Source organism: Lissotriton vulgaris, chromosome 1_1, assembly GCF_964263255.1.
Source record: "Lissotriton vulgaris chromosome 1_1, aLisVul1.2, whole genome shotgun sequence".
NCBI classification, from domain to species: domain Eukaryota; kingdom Metazoa; phylum Chordata; class Amphibia; order Caudata; family Salamandridae; genus Lissotriton; species Lissotriton vulgaris.
Genome location: NC_141685.1, coordinates 1,316,760,708 through 1,316,778,594, shown reverse-complemented (window position 1 = coordinate 1,316,778,594; position 17,887 = coordinate 1,316,760,708). Strand labels below are relative to the sequence as shown.

General features: G+C 45.6%; 1 protein-coding gene across 5 annotated transcripts in view; it reads left to right on the top strand.

Annotated features, from left to right (window-relative positions):
• The window catches only part of SLC11A2 (solute carrier family 11 member 2), a 445,949-nt gene that overhangs the window by 349,428 nt on the left and 78,634 nt on the right, over nt 1-17,887 (top strand). For all 5 annotated transcript variants that reach the window (XR_015309911.1, XM_086965754.1, XM_086965745.1 and 2 more), the window contains one exon: nt 9,720-9,839. Coding sequence is in view for 4 of the 5 variants with exons in the window: in XM_086965754.1 (XP_086821880.1) it covers nt 9,720-9,839 (120 nt within the window). In the remaining variant the exon portion in view is untranslated. The remainder of the gene's footprint in view (nt 1-9,719; nt 9,840-17,887) is intronic.

Below are 17,887 nucleotides of genomic sequence, written 5' to 3'. Positions count from 1 at the left end.
GTTGGGAGAGAGTTTTAAAATCTCCATCATGAAGAAGTCGATCTGGTGAATAAATTCCATCTTCTTGCCTTAAAGGCCAGGATAAAGTGCGACCGTTGATACGGATGGCTGTCTTGTTCCATAGGGGAGCTTTAATATGAATTTGTGCATTTGAACTTAGTATGCGATGACCCCTCTGCCAATATCTGTGCATGACTGATAAGATCGGATTTTTAGGGTCAGAAGAGCTAGTTACACTACCATATAAAAGAAATAGACCTGCGTCCTGAGATAGAAGATGACTTTCAACAGAGACCCATTGCGGAATGTCTTTAGATCCTGGCTGAAAATAAGAGAGTTGGGTAATGTGTAAGGCGAGTGAATAGTGTTCGATGGATGGAAGACCCATACCTCCATATAACTGGTGGGCCTTTAGTTTAGCCGCAGCAAGACGCGGTTTAGCTGAGCCCCAAATAAAGAGCTCAATCTTGGATTCTATTGATCTAAGGGTAGCTAAAGGAATTTGGAGGGGAAGCATACCCAAAACATAAATGAATCTTGGTAAAGTAACCATTTTGAAAGCTTGAACTCTACCCCAAAGAGATAGTCCTAAAGCTTTCCACTTATCGAAATCCCTCTGCATTTGAGTAAATAAAGGAGCTAAGTTATCCACAACCATATTTTCCAAACCTCTATTGACTAGAATTCCTAGGTATTTAAGATGTGAAGATTGCCAGTGAAAAGGGGAATCCATAAATTGCTGATTTTGTAGTGCCAACCGAAATAGGTAACGCTTCGCTTTTGTCCCAGTTTATTTTATAACCGGAAAAGGAGGAAAAATCATTAATAATTTGAAGGAGGGCTGAGAGAGATCGGGGAAGATTAGTAAGAGTGAGAAGAATATCATCTGCATACAAGTACATTTTAGAATGCCCAATTGGGAGGGGGACACCTATAATATCTTCAGATTGTCGAATTGCAGCAGCAAGAGGTTCCATTGCGAAGAGAAAGAGAAGAGTGGATAACGGGCAACCTTGGCGTGTACATCTCTGAATTGTTAATGAGGTACATAAAAAACCTCCACAATTTTCTTGAGCTGAGGGGTTATCATACAATAAACGCATTTTATTAATAAATTGGTAACCTAACCCAAATCTGTGCATTATTGTAAAGAGATATTCCCACTCAATGCAGTCAAACGCTTTTTCTGCATCAAGCGAAAGGGCCAAAGCGTCTTCTGAAAGATGTTTAGCAGACCATAGTGTATGGGCCAGTGTAAGGAGATGATTCAGAGAGGAACAACCCGGAACAAAACCCACTTGAGAATTATGTATCAAGGAGGGCAGTACTTTGCGGAGACGGGAAGCCAAAATACTAGTTGAAATCTTAATATCAATTTTCAATAAGAAGATAGGACGATAGCTACCACATAAAAGAGGGTCTTTGCCAGGTTTGGGTAAAACGGCTATAATTGCCTTATTAGAAAGGGATCCCAATGATGATTCTTTATCAGCCTCGAGAAATGCAGCATGCAAAGTATCAATCACATCCTGACCTGTCCATCTATCAAATTTAGCAGGAAAACCATCTTCTCGAGGGGTTTATGGTAGGGCAGAGCAGCAATAGCTGTAGAAATTTCATCTCTTGAGATATTACCTTCAAGAAAAGCTCTGCCATCATCAGAGAGCCGCGGGAGATTCACCCCTGCAAGAAAAGATTACATCTTATCTAAGTCAATTTGATTATTTGGAGTATATAGAGATTGGTAAAAGGAGGCAAATTCATTAACTATTTCCTGAGGCCTGGTGAGTATGTCAACTTGAGTCGATTGAATAGCTGGAATAGCCATAGCAGCTTCTCTCTGACGTAATTGTGCAGCTAACAATCACCCAGCCTTCTCCCCTTGTTCGTAATGTCTCCCTTTCATTCTTTGCAAAGCTTATTCAGCCTTAGATGTAAAGAGACCATTAAGGGACATGTGTGCTTGCTCTAATAATTTGCGATTTTGTAAAGTAGGAACTGATCTATATATAATTGAGAATAATGTTGTATATCCTGTTCTAAATCTGCTAGTTTTGCAATAATATTCTTATTAACGAGAGCTGTGTCACGCATTAACTGCCCTCTAATGGTGGCTTTAGCTGCCGCCCATACTGTTCTCTTAGAAGTAACAGAATCCTGATTGATAGAGAGATAATCTTGGAGATGGGATTGTAACTGAAGTTTACCCACAGGTGTCCTGTATTTCTGTATGCTCATACGCTATGGTTTACCCCCTGGTTTGGATAAACCTAGATCAAGAGATATAGGAACAGGAGAATGATCGGCTAATACTGCTTCTAGGATTTTAGAATCTGTGGCCAGTGGGGCTGCTTTGCGAGATAGAAGAAAATAGTCTAAATGGGAGAAAGTATCAGGCAAGGAGGAAAATAATGTATATTCCTTGTCTTGTGGATGACTGAGACGCCAATGATCAACCAAACCATTGTCAAAAAGTATATCTTTTAAAATGGCCCTATCTGCGGCATTAGCTCTATCAAACTGACCAGTTTTGTCTAGGATAGAATCTTGTACCAAATCCCAGTCTCCACCAATGAGGTATTGTGAGGCATTAATCTCTGAGAGAAGACGATTCAGTTGAAGGAAAAAAGGTTTTTTAGTGCCAATCGGAGCATATATTGATCCATGACAAATTGAAGAATTCCCAATACGTAATTTTGAAAATATATATCGACCATCAGGATCTGACCAGGTTTTGGAAATCTTAATTGGAAGTGATCTCCGGATAAGGATTGCAACTCCGCACTTACGAACAGGATTAGGATTTGTAGGATCATTTTTGTGAATGCTGCTATGAATGACCTTCCCTACCCAATCTCTACTGAGTTTGTCAGATTCAATCTCATCAAGGTGCGTTTCTTGTAATAAGGCTATGTCCACATGCTTGGATTGCAAATAAGAAAATACTTTCTTACTTTTAATGTAATGGGTGAGGCCATGTACGTTCCATGTAATAACAGATAGAGGATGGGTACTAACCATGATGGGGTATTTTCAAAAGTTATTAATAGTCAATATAATAAACAGACCATAATAAAAGGGTGAAAAGAATAAGGTGAACACAGTGAAAGGGGGATAGGGCAGGCAGGGAAGAGGGTTACTCTGGCTATTAAGAAACCGAAGAAGCGTAATGTCAAGAACTTATGAGTGAAGAATGTAAGAAAGAAGAAAAAAGATGATGAAAGGAAAAGAAGAGCTGTATAGAAGTATATGAAGAAGATCACGCTAAATTATGCAATCAGGATAACTGTGCCTGTGGGAAATAGGAAGGAAGATCAAAATTTATATAGGTCTGCTGTCTGTAACTTTTAACTGCGGGCCTGGGTTCACTGGAGCACCACCAGGAGTACGAACCCCCTCAGAAGAGTGGAATATTAACGTAAGTATTAGCCAGGACTATAAGTTAGAAAAAAAATAAAGAGAGAAGAAAACTCCTCTTGAGGCCTAAATGCATATGTGAGCATGTATTAAGGGGGAAAATTCAACCATAACAAAGCAGAAGTAAAGAGACTATTCTAAAAGGTATGGCAACAGTTAAAATTATCAATCATAAATACAATTCATGTAGCATGTTTATAATAAGTAATATGTAAAAAAGATAAATAACTATGAATAGTAGCATTAGTAATATTGAAGAAGAAATATCAGAAACGTAAAAATGGATAGAGAACCTATTCATAAAAAATGAAAATATCAACTTATTCAAAGCATTCATCACATAATATAACAGACAATTGGCACAGCATATAATTGAGGATATAATTCTCTTGTTAAAAGAACTCAAGTAGGATGCATATTAAATATAGTTAGAAAGTTAAATACTAACCAATATATGATTATAAGCACCTTTGATAAATAATTAATACTCATGTTTGTCCTCCACTAACTGAAAAACAAATTACAGGTGTAACATAAGAGTTGAGTACTAACTCAGCTCCATAAGCTAAGGGACGTGATAAGAAAGAATATTAACAGATAATGCAACCATGAGGATAACTTGTGACAACTATGTCTATTTTCCATCTGATGCGGATTTCAGAGGAGATCGAGACTTATCTCTACGGTGTTCTTGTGCCAAAGTGATCTCAGGCTGTAAAATAGATGTTTGATCACCGTGTGCACGGAGAGGGCGGTCCAAATCTCTACCTCAATGACGAACTTCACCAAAATTGCGGTGTCTGTTGTCTGTTAGCTGTTGAGGTTGTGTGGAATGAGCACAATGTTGGTCAGGAGGACCATGCTGTACATCCATATCCTGGATCGATAGGCTGTCAAAGTGTTGTAGGTCTTCAGGGTTGTAAAAGTCTTTGGTCTCACCATTTTTACTAATGCGAAAAAGCGCTGGATCGAACAAACCATACTTAATGTCCAACTTCTGCAATTGCGGCCTCATTGACAAAAATAATTTCCGTCTTTCGTTGGTTTCTCTCGAGAATTCCGCTTCCATTTGTATCTGATGACCATCATAGATGTAAGATTTTTGCGTGCGTGCTAACATTATTATCACACACATCTTTTCAAATTCAAAATCAGCCTGCCAGCAGCATTCTGAACTTGTTGCAGTTTTCTAAGAAATGTGTGCATTAGACCTCGGTATAATGCATTGCAGTAGTCCAATCTGGTAGAGATAACTTTGAATTTTTTTGGGCGGGGGGGGGGGGGGGGGGGATGGGTGATGCGGAATTAAATAAATAAAATATTTTTGAAGCTATGTAGGTGGTAAAAACAGATTTTTCGCATTACCCCAATTTGTGCATATAAATTAAATTTTGATTCCAGAATTGTTACTAGATTTGTTTTTTACCTGTTGCACTGGAACAGGTTGTACTACCATTAGTGATGGCCAAAAGGCGAACTCCCAGATGTGAGGTTGTCAAAAGGGTTATATCTCTATTATTCCGATTTCATTTTAGCCTTTTGTGAACTATGCAACATTGATAAGACAAGGTTTCAATTTTTAAGCTAATTGTTATGTCATTATCTCTTTTCCCACAATTAAACATTTGAGTTGAAGAAATTCTAATAGCTATCCCATCAGAATTTCTGCATAATTTCATAAAAACAATCCAACAAAAACGTAATGGCGTTTTGTTTTTGCGAAATTCTGTTTTCCATAATTACAAGCAAATCTTACTGTGTATAAATATGTATGCATTTTTTTGCAATGCTAGTAAAAATAAATATGTCTCAAAAATGTTATTTGGAACAAGTGAACTAATAATCAGGTTCACAGATTCCTTACCAAAGTTGTGTAAATAACTTTAGAAAACAATGCTTATTGCCTTACACTCCAGCAGTATTTGACTCTGTAATATCAAAAAGAGTCCCACTGTGAGTGGAGCTTGCCTAACTGGCGGGGGGGGGGGACTAAGGAGGTCACTGCCCAGCTGTCAGCTAACATTTGCCTGTGAAAGGGTAGGTCTAATTGAAGTTATTCTATTTCCTGGCCCAACCCAACTGATCAGCTTGTCAATGGAGCAGCACCATCTGCCACACCCAAGCCTTTGTTCTCTACTCTGGAAGCAGTGTTCACACCTCTTCAAATGCTATTGTACAAGGGGTATATGGTACCCCTTGTACCATATACTAAGGACTTAGAGGCTAGTTAAAAATGCCAAACTAGGGTATGCCAATTTCACCATATTGAAAGGAGGAGCACAATCATTTTATCTCTGGTTAGCAGGGGTAGAGTGCAGAGTTCTACAACAAACAAAAGTATATGGTCCAGCAAAAGGTGAAACATCTGAAGTGACCTTGCAGAATGGACAAATGTATTTTAATATTTCTTTAAAGGAAGCTTCATGTCATGACAGTGGATAAAATGCCCTATGCTTGTAAATAATAAGACTAATGTTTTTCAGGAAAATTCAGTAGTTCTGTATGAACTTGTTGATCTTTATTTGTATGTGTGTGTGTATATGTATGTATAAATATGTATGTGTGTTTATACACACTCACAGGCACACATGCACATTCTCTCTCTCTCTCTCTCTCTCTCTCTCTCTCTCTCTCTCTCTCTCTCTCTCTCTCTCCATCTCTCTCTCTCTCCATCTCTCTCTCCATCTCTCCATCTCTCTCCATCTCCATCTCTCTCTCTCTCTCTCTCTCTCTCTCTCTCTCTCTCTCTCTCTCCATCTCTCTCTCTCCATCTCTCTCTCTCCATCTCTACAACAGCAACTCCTTTTAGATTTGCTGCCCCTGGAAAACTTGAGTGTTTAGCCATAGTAAAAAACAAAATTATCATTCGAAGCGATAAGTCCTTGGCAAGCTATTCATTGTGTAAAATGTCCTGGATCATTAGACATTTTTTTTAATGGCTGCCCTGCAAGTTAAGGAGATCTGGCACCAGTTTTTGTTCTGCAACACTTTCTCATCTATTTGTCTCATCTTTGTAGCCAAGATCGTTTACCCTAAAATCTCAGGCACAAAGCATGTGTTTTTACTAATGCAGTGATGTTTCAGTGATCAAAAGCTGACTAATTACTAGAATCTTGGTCTCATCCATGACAACTGTACAAAGCACTGACATCACTCTGCCTTACTCACCCATATCTGTCCAGGCACCCTCATGCTTCGCATTGTGGATCATTAAGCACTAAACACTATTTTGTTAAGGGATCTCTGCTCTGCGCATGTCACACCCTGATATGGTGGATGTCTCTGCTGCAGCTGTAGTATTAGTAACTAGTAAATTGAGTACTGAGCTAACATTCTCGAGTAGAGCGAGATCCACCTGAGAAACAAGGAGATTGGAATTGCCATTTGTTTATTATTTATTGGTGATATATTTATAAAATACCTTTGTTTTTAACATCTCTTCCTGCCATGTGGCATTTCTAAGCAATTTAAACCAAAGGTGTTGCTATTCTCCAATTCTTACGGTACTCTATTCAGCAACAGCAGAAGTACTAGAAGGCCAAGTTGTCTTTCCTGAGATTCAAATTAAATATAGGAAGCTTGCTTTTTATGTAGTATACCAAAATGAGGTATACAATGTAGAAAGTCCAGGCGACCCTTCTTGTCTTACAGAGCTTAAATTAATAATGCCAAATGCTTTCTTTTGTGGTATTGTGGGCGAGCAATTTAGGATGACTGTAGCTGAGGGTAGTGTTAATGCATTTGTTGAACACACACAGAGTCAATATATGTGACACACACTCAAAAAGAAACTCGAGTCCAATTTAGAAAAATACCAAGAATTGTTATATTTATTATAATGCCAAGAACTTCATAAATGGGTAAGTACTTTGCTTAATAGCAGTTTTAGCAGGTAAGTAAAAATTTTACTTACATGCGTTTAATGCAGTAATGCTTTCTTACCAAGAAAAAGGCATATACTGCATACGATTATTTGCGAACAGTTCTCAGGGGGGTCCCCTTTAGAACCTAAGGCGCTAGGGGACCAAGGTCCTAAGTACCACCAGCAGTTTGAGTTTACCTGGCCTGTAGGTCCTAGATGCAGAGGTGCTGGATGGACTGATAGCCTTGTGCGCAACACCATAGGAAAAGAGGGGCGCCTAGAAACAGGTTGCACAGAAAGATTTGGGAACAAGTCCGGGAACTCCCAACAGAGGGCGTGGTTTGTGGAGGTCCTGGGAGGAGGGGAATACCGTTGGTTGTCTTTGACCATGGCTGAAGAGCTCTGGTCCAGAGGGTTTTGGTCGGCTAGTGCCTGTGTGTCAAAGGCAACCATGGTTCTCGGTTAGACCTGCAAAGGGGGACAAATCAGGATAGCTGGGCCACTCTCAGTGCTGGCTTCTGCACTGCTGATGTCTCTTGTTGGCTGCTCGGTCCCTGTGGCCTTGGAGTCCAGATTGGACTCAAACAAGCTTAGGGTGCTGCAAGGGGTCCGGTTGCCAGGGTTTTGGTGCAGGGGGGCTCTGGTTGGTCTTGGTATCTTCCCACTTGGTGGGGAGATGAATCTGACCTCTATGAGCACAGTGACCTCTTCCTCGACGGCTGCTGCATCAGTGGACCCTGTCCCAGATGTCTTAATTTTACCACAACCAAGATGCTGAAATCCTAATTTTTGTGTTCACTTCAGGCAGCCCACCTTAAGAGTGTAGCTAGCCTGGAGGTGCAACACGCCTCCTTGCATAGCTAATTATCCGCCCGTCCTGGTGCCTAATGGGCCTCAGGGCAGGGGCAGCATCTACCAGTTTTGAGGGAAGCCATGGTCTCATATCAAAGGCATCAGGGGCTTTGAAGCTCCTGGCCTTAGTATGCAGATTAACTAGCCATCCTGCTGGAGGAGGTGATAACACCTTCTGCCTGAGCAGGCATTGTTCCTGACCTCCTGAGAGCATGGGCTTTCACCTGTACAGGGTCAGAAACGCGATTGTAATGGAAGGCTGGCAGGATCCATTTAGCCAGCACACTAAGAGGCTGGTAGGTTTTCAGGGAGCACCTCTAAGGTGCCCTCTGGGTGCATGTCATAATAAATCCAATACTGGAATCAGTGTGGATTTAGTAAGACAAGGTGTTTGATACCAAACATCATTTTTTTAAGTGATGCCATTATGTAGCTGGGGACCTTGTGATGACCAGTGCCCAGTACATATACTTAAGATGGCTTTCCTGTTCACTTCAATATCTAGTAATAGACCTAGACATCACAGGGGCATATCTGCTCAAGCAGATATGTCATCACATGTAATGTAATGCACCCTGCCTTAGTGATGTTAAGGTGTGCTGTAGGGGTGACTTATATGTAGTACATGCAGTGTATGAGCATTGCATACTTTAATACATCCTGCAATGGAAGCTTGCATGTAGATTTTGTGGGGGTCCCTTTGGATGGCATAAGACATGCTCCAGTCCATAGGGACACTCTTTAGAACCCATGCCTGGGTTACCACGGGTACTATTTGCCAAGGACTTGTATTGGGGCTAAAGTCCTTGCAAGTTGGGTTACAATTAGACATTTCGTGTTTGAGGGAAAGAACACTGGCACTGGAGCCTGATTAGCAGGCTTCAGTGTACTGTCAGTCCTAAAACCTGCATCTAGCAGTTCAAATGGGGGAAAAAAGTGGGGGGAATCTGCAAAGAAGTCCAGCATCATAATTGATGTCATCAGCAAACATTTAATTCAGAGTCATTTTACTAAGCTTCTCCTGGGTGTGAAGTTTTGGGTGAAAATCAAGGAACGGAATGCATGTGGACTGTCTGCCACCTGTCCTTTTATTGAAAACAAATATGATCTAATACCATCTAATTAGGTTTATGAATTCTGTTTTCCATAAAAAACAAACACTTCCAGGTTGAAAATGGACAATAAATCCTATGACGCTAACAGTAACTAGTCTCTTCACTTTGTGATGTAATTAACTGAGCCAGGCCCTCTCTAGCCTTTTTTCTGTAAATATTAAAAACATACATGTTCCAACTAAATACCACAATGGGAAATACCAGTGCGACTTTTGCCAACAGTAATAGTGCAAAGGTCCCAGTGTTACAGTCTAATGCAAGGTTCAAATCTCTATATAGATATGAAAGTACAAAATATTTTACCCCTTCCTCTCCCCAAATACCCACCCCCAGTAAAAGAGATAAACAAGAGGAAATTCCCTTAAATCTCTCAAAACATGCTGGTGACCCTTTAGAATGCTGTTCTGTAGTGAATATGGTGTGTTTATTGTGTGAAGCCTTACTAATATAAGACTTTCATTCATGATCATCAGGGTGCGGTTCTTGGATGTTATTTCGGCCCTGCTGCTCTCTACATTTGGGCAGTTGGTATACTTGCAGCCGGACAAAGCTCAACAATGACCGGAACTTACTCTGGACAGTTTGTCATGGAGGTAGGCATTCCTATTTCTTGTTATCAAGGTTCCTTCAAATCAACTCTACTTTATGTACCTTTTTTGTTGCGTTTTACTTCAGCATTGGGGACACCATACAAACTGTGAAGCCACTGTGTGGTTCAAAGGAGAAGGCCAATCATGTCGGCTATTTGTACTTGGTTGTGGTGTCCGAGGGACAGTGCTAAAACTAGAGTCTTGCAGACTATTTTCCAAATAGCTTCAGAATGCCCCATGGGAAGTGTATGCTACTGGTTGACCTTTTTACTTACTATACCCTTTCTGACTCTTCTCTTGTCCTTTTCCTAAATAAAAGTGTGTATCAAAAGGGCCTTATTCTGTGATGACACCTTGACCACAGACAGTACATGGTAGACTCTATAATGGTGACAAGCAGCAAAACTATTGTTGGTAAGCAACCATTTTCATACTGGTTGAGAGTAGTAGTTAGGGTCTTTTTGGAATCTTGGTTTCAGCTCAAGACAATAGGTCTGTGTTGTACATCTGAAAATGCCCTCTGGATTTGCTTTTTATTTTGTCCCCCTGTTTGGTAACTAAAACTGGAAAGAGACTTATAGCTTTTATTGGGCCACAGGCTTTAACCCCATGGCTGCTAAGGCAATTCCCCTCCTGTGCTGGGATTTGCTCTATTTCATTGTTTTATGACGAGCTGGGCTCGTCATCAGTGTACGAGGAGGCTACACCATGACGAGCCCAGCTCGTCATCAGCTTGGAAGGGGTTAAGACTACTCAAAATGCCTGGAGAGGGTTTGGTCCCCTTTAGCCACATACCTTTCCAAGTAGGGTAAATTAAGATGGCCATTTAAAAAAAATATGCCTGACCGTGTTGCACCATGTCATGGTGGAGATGAGTTGAACATGCTTTTATGTATTCAGTGGAATTTTCATTTTTGCAAAACTGAAATATCAGCCGCCCGCCATGTAATTTTGACTGGTTGCCATTATTTTATTTGACGTTCAGAAAGTGTAGCAATTTATTTTTACAAAACAAATTCACCCTGAGCATTGAGTTTTCTCCCTGTGCCTGAGGACATTGATGTTTTTTGTTTATAGGACTGCCAAACCAGTGGCAGAAAAATCTGCGTCAGATGTCCTGCTCTAAGTAGGCCGACTGCCCAGAGTATACTCTTAGCAGACCAGTGGCTCATGGAATGCTGCCTCCTAGGATGCTGCTGAGAGACTCCATTGTTGAACTTCGCAATTCCCTACTTTAAAATGATGCAAAGGAACACCAATGTATTTTTTTTTTAAAACAGATTTTATTGATAGATCACATAAACATTGCAGGGCTCTGTTCCCGAGAGACAACTGCCTATCATGCAGATATACATAACGCATTGCAATCCATCATGTCTTTTACATCAAATGCTATAAAATGAATGCAATTAACCCCCCCCCCCTCCTACCCCTTCCCCCCAACCCTCCCAGATCCCTCCCCCCCCGCACAGTTTCATACAATGTCAGCAACTTATGCACACACAGACATCGGCAAGGTACGCTCAAACATCCAGTACCGGGTCCTGTTCTGGTGGAGGCTCAAGCCAAATGCCCCTGAAATCAGCCCAACGTTTCCATATTTTATAATGTTTCCGGGGGCAGCCCCGGGCTAGAAATATGGGCTTCTCCATCCCCATACAGAAATCTAGCCCCCTCTTCCACACCACCAATGTCGGAGCCCTCGGGTCCTTCCATGCTTGCACTATATCTCGTTTGGCGACTGTGAGTCCCAGTAACAATAGATGCCTCTTGTAGAGGTTTCCCCCCACTCCATCCAACACGTGCAACAGTCCCAGGCGCGGCGTGCGGGGGAGCACCTATCCAAGGATCTCATGCAAGCTATTCCAAACTCCATTCCAGAATCTGTCCAAGTGACCACAACTCCACACCGTGTGAAAGAAAGTGCTCTCCTCACATCCACACCTAGCACAGATCGGGGATGCAATGACGCCCGCCTGCCACAGCCTCCGCCGAGTGAAATATACCCTATGCAAGTATTTGAATTGGATCAGCCTAAGGCGGACAGAGATGGCCGCTCCTCTGGGGCCCGCTAGAGCTTCATTCCAGTCTTCCTCTTCTTACGCTCCTACATCCTCCTCACAGTTCCCCTTCAGATTCTTTAAATCGGAAGTGCAATGTATAATCCGGGATTGATAGATTTGTGATATCTTTTTGGTCTCGATGTCCCCCATAAATACCCGTGCCTCCAGCGGACTAAATTCAGGAAGAGACGTCAATCCCTCCAGATATGGGGCAATGGCATGTCGGAATTGTAAATAGAGGAAGAGTGCGGGGCATATGGTATTCTGCACTCAAGTCCTGAAACGACTTGAGCGATGTCCCCGCCATGACATCTCCCAGTCTAGAGATTCCGATATCGTCCCACCCCGCAAAGCCCTGAAGGGCCGCTAGGTCGGGGAAACTGCTGTTTCGCCATAGAGGAGTTTCTTCAGTCAAAGTCTGCCACCATCCCATTCGCCGCAGGGCTTGCCCCCAAACATCGAATACTACCTGTGTCACTGACGGTAATGCCCTGCGCCTCTGCATCGCGTACAGCAGCGTATGAAGCGTGTGGGGCTCCATAAGGAACCGTTCCAGCGCATAGGCCGGGTCCCCCCTGTTCCCATACCACTATTCATTTAATACAAGGAGATGCGAGGCTTGGTAATAGGAACGAACATCGGATGCCGCTAAACCCCCACCGTACGTTGATCGAAAGCACGTGCGTAGCGCCACCTGGACCGCACCACCCACAGGAATTGTCCCAGAATCGAGTCCACTTGCCTAAACCCGGAGGGTGGGATAGTATAGGGATGGTTTTGTAACTGATGAAGTAGTCTAGGCAAGGCCACCGTTTTAAAGATGGCGATCTACCATAGATTGTTAACGGCGTGCGGGACCATACTTTATTATCCGCCCGGGTGCGCTCCCAAACCGGCGCCACATTGCGCTCCCAGGACACAGCAGAGATCTCAGATAGGAACACCCCAAGGTATTTAATGCCTCCCACTGTGGTCTGAAGGGCCGATGCCCAGTCTCCAACTGCCGGGTCATCCCCCAGCACCCAAAGGGTGGACTTGCGCGGATTAACATAGAGGCCCGACGTCTTGCAGAAAATGTGTAAGATGCGCATAAGACAGGGCCCCGACCTGTTAAGGTCCGTTAAGAAGAACAGGACATCGTCCGCATAGAGCGCGATTCTGTCCGACAGACCGCGCTCCCACTCAAACCCCCGCATCTGCCCATCCACGCGGACCCACGCAGCCAGCGGCTCCATGGCCAAAGCGAATAAGTAGGGCGAGAGGTGGCAGCCCTGCCTGGTTCCCCTCCCTATGGCAAAGCTCGAGGACGACACCCCCGCCACACGAAACGGTGGCCGTCAAATCCGTATACAGCAACCGCACATAGGACACAAACGGGGCCTAGATTCAGTCGGGCAGGAGCGAGAACAAATATATCCAACTAACGCCCTGTCCATTGCGGCCAGGAAAAATGTTGCCCGCACCCCAGTGGAGCAAATCGCCGCCAAATGTGCCCGCCTAATATTATGCCGCGTTGCCCGTCAGGGCATGAAGCTCACCTGATCAGGGTGTATGAGATCAGTAATATATGCAGCAGCCGATTGGCCAACGCATTGGCCAAGACCTTGGCCTCCACGTTTGAAAGGGAAATTGGACGGTATGAAGCATGCTGCTCCGGGGGCCGACCAGGTTTGTGAAATACCACCACCTCAGCATGTCTCCAATCCGGGGGTAGGCAGCCACGCTCCCTAGCCTCCTCCACCACCGCTCTGTAGTGGACCCCAAGTTGGAGGTGGAATTTCTTAAAAAATTAGCTGGGAAAGCCACTAGGGCCTGGGGCCTTCCCAGTATTTAACTCCTTCAAAGCCATACCCAACTCATCCTCCGTCAGCGGAAGATCGAGGCGGTCGCAAACCTCATTCGAGACCGCTCGCGGCGGCAGATCAGCTATAAACTTGTCAATTAGATCCGCGGAGATGCATTCATGTGGGGCATATAGATCGGCATATTACGCCGCAAAGCTCTCCTCCAGCGCCCTGGGTTATGTTAGCATGGAGCCAGAGCCATCCACAACCCTGGGGAGGATCTGAGCCCGAGTCTGGCCCTGACACAGTCTATGAAGCATTGTCCCGGATTTATCGCCCCATTGGTATATGCGACTACAAGTCGCCATCCACATCTGTCATGCCTCATCCATTAATAAGAAGGCATAAGACTGTTGAGCAAACAACAACTGCCCCACTGTCTGGCCTCCACCCTCCAGGCCGCTGCGCCGCTCTAGGTCCCTGATCTCTTCCTCGGCCCGATCCAAGTCCGCCCTACGCTTCCTCTTAGCCGCCACACACCAAGCGATGTCTATGCCCCTCAACGTGGGCTTCATGGCCTCCCACAAAGTCGCCTCGTCCGCCACCGACCCCACATTCTCAGCCATATAGTGGGCGATGGCCTCTCTCATATGTATTTGATAGTCTACTAATTGCAAATGCCATACGGAGAGGCGCCCCCGAAATGGCTGCTGCCGCCGATCCAGGCGAATAGTAACGGTCGTTGGGGAATGGTCCGACAGCCCACTCGGCAGTATATCCGCGGACTCAATCCTGCCCTGAGTCGCCATAGGGACAAATAAATAATCCAGTCTATAGAAGGATTTATGGACCGCGGAAAGAAAGGTATACTCTCGCCTTGAACCATGGATATGCCTCCAGGTGTCCACCCAGCCCAGATTCCTGTTCATATCCCTCAACTTGGTACCACCGGTTGCCACTGTCCCCCTCGCAGGCCTGTATCTATCTCGGGCACCGTCTACAACATCGTTCCAGTCACCACCCACTACTGCTAGTACATCTGGGATATCCGCCCACACCGCCATTATCTTTTCAACCAGAGGCCACTGTAGTGGGGGTGGGGCGTAGATGCAACCAAACACCACCGGCTCCTCCCCCAAGGTGAATTTTGGAAAAGGTGATGGACAGTTTCTGAATGATGCAGAATACTCCTACCCAGTCAAGAGATCAGGGCTTGATCCATCACCGTTTTTTAGCTCACTGCACCATCCCAGCTCAGAACCTGGCTACATGCAAATTAGTCTGTTCCTGTCCCAGTGCATGATGGGAACAGGGCAAACCAAACTACCAAGCCAATTCTTATACTGGGAAGGAGACAAGCTTCCGGGGACCGGTTTCTGGCATTTCAGCCGTCGTCGGCCCGGCTTGCTTGAATCCTGATGGTGCAATGAGCTAGGGACTCACGTCTGAGTATACCCTCCCACACTTAGTGTGGATAAAATCAATTTTGGAAAAGTTGATGGACAGAGTTGCCCACCTGATCAGGGTGTATGAGATCAGCAATATATGGCAGCAGCCGATTGGCCAACGCCTTGGCCAAGACCTTGGCCTCCACGTTTGAAAGGGAAATTGGACGGTACGAAGCATGCTGCTCCGGGGGCCGACCAGGTTTGTGAAATACCACCACCTCAGCATGTCTCCAATCCGGGGGTAGGCAGCCACGCTCCCTAGCCTCCTCCACTACCGCTCTGTAGTGGACCCCAAGTTGGAGGTGGAATTTCTTAAAAAATTAGCTGGGAAAGCCACTAGGGCCTGGGGCCTTACCAGTATTTAACTCCTTCAAAGCCATACCCAACTCATCCTCCGTCAGCGGAAGATCGAGGCGGTCGCAAACCTCATCCGAGACCGCTCGCGGCGGTAGATCAGCTATAAACTTGTCAATTAGATCCGCGGAGATGCATTCATGTGGGGCATATAGATCGGCATATTACGCCGCAAAGCTCTCCTCCAGCGCCCTGGGTTATGTAAGCATAGAGCCAGAGCCATCCACAACTCTGGGGAGGATCTGAGCCCGAGTCTGGCCCTGACACAGTCTATGAAGCATTGTCCCGGATTTATCGCCCCATTGGTATATGCGACTACAAGTCGCCATCCACATCTGTCATGCCTCATCCATTAATAACAAGGCATAAGACTGTTGAGCAAACAACAACTGCCCCACTGTCTGGCCTCCACCCTCCAGGCCTCTGCGCCGCTCTAGGTCCCTGATCTCTTCCTCGGCCCGATCCAAGTCCGCCCTACACTTCCTCTTAGCCGCCACACACCAAGCGATGTCTATACCCCTCAACGTGGGCTTCATGGCCTCCCACAAAGTCGCCTCGTCCGCCACCGACCCCACATTCTCAGCCATATAGTGGGCGATGGCCTCTCTCATATGTATTTGATAGTCTACTAATTGCAAATGCCATACGGAGAGGCGCCCCCGAAATGGCTGCTGCCGCCGATCCAGGCGAATAGTAACGGTTGTTGGGGAATGGTCCGACAGCCCACTCGGCAGTATATCCGCGGACTCAATCCTGCCCTGAGTCGCCGTAGGGACAAATAAATAATCCAGTCTATAGAAGGATTTAAGGACCGCAGAAAGAAAGGTATACTCTCGCCTTGAACCATGGATATGCCTCCAGGTGTCCACCCAGCCCAGATTCCTGATCATATCCCTCAACTTGGTACCACTGGTTGCCACTGTCCCCCCCGCAGGCCTGTATCTATCTCGGGCACCGTCTACAACATCGTTCCAGTCACCACCCACTACTGCTAGTACATCTGGGATATCCGCCCACACCGCCATTATCTTTTCAACCAGAGGCCACTGTAGTGGGGTTGGGTTTTAGACGCAACCAAACACCACCGGCTCCTCCCCCAAGGTGCCCTGAACAAATATGTATCGACCCTGTGCATCTACCCATTGAGTGGTATGGACATAAGGAACCCTACGATGTATTAGAATGGCCACCCCGCTGGAGCCCCTAGCAAAGCCAGCATGAAAGCCCTTAGTATAACCATAACGTTGGAGGCAAAGGGTCTTGTTACCTAACAGGTGTGTCTCTTGTAGCATTACTACATCCGCCCGCTCGCTTAGCCTGCTTCAAGACCGCCCCCGCCTAATCTTGTCCAATACTCCCCTCGCATTCCAACTGAGGACACGAAGTGTGGCCCTGGGCCCAACGGCCCCATCTTCCAGGTCCGACATCAAAGACCACTTGTATCAAAGAGCCACCGTACGTACCATGCATGTACACACTTAGCCACCACTGCGACATCACTAGAACCGTGCATCCCCCCCACTTCAACATCAAACATTCCCCCGTGACCCCTACCCCCACCCCCACCCCATACCGCAAAGAACAATGAAGCACCTGTTGCGGTGTAGCAGAGTCTCCACCCCCAACTCGAGGTCGATGACCCTCCACCCCAATGGATCCCCATAAAACTACCCATCCCCCCAAAGAACTAGCAACTACCCTAAACTCGGGGAGTGCGCCCGCCCTTGATACATTGCCCCGCCCCCCACACACACATTTGCCCCACATCTACGTCATCAATATAGATCAAATGTCTCTGATGGTCGGTCCCTGTAGCCTCAGGAATACTCCGCAGGACGGCCCCCATCTCATTAGTCACCACAGGTGTATATTTTGCGCCCATATTCTGCCTCACATTGATCCACCTTTCAAGGGACTGCCGTCGGAGGATCGGAAGCCGCTGCCCTCCCATCCACCGCCCCCCGGAGGCAGAGCGTCTCCTAGATCTGGATCTCCAGTTGCTCTTGCTCCGTGATCGTCGTGGAGTCTGCGCCTGTGCACCACTGGACGAAGAGTCCGAGTCTCGGCCCGGAGGGGTATGCACCTTTACTTTGACTGTTTCGTCGGTCCAATGAAACACCTCCTCCGGGGTGTCGAAGAAGAGAGTACGGGACTGCTAGACCACTCGCAGGCGGGCCGGATATAATAGGGCATATGGGAGCTTAAGATCGCGCAGGCGTGCCTTAGCCGCTGTAAATGATTGTCTCTGTTGCTGCACCAGCCGGGTGTAGTCGGGGAATATCTGGATTTTCTGGTTTTCACACATGAGAGGCTCTTTTGCCCGCGCCTGCCGCAGGATAGTGTCCCGATCATGATAATTCAGCAGCTTGGTTATCACTGGTCTGGGGCGAGATCCGACCAGT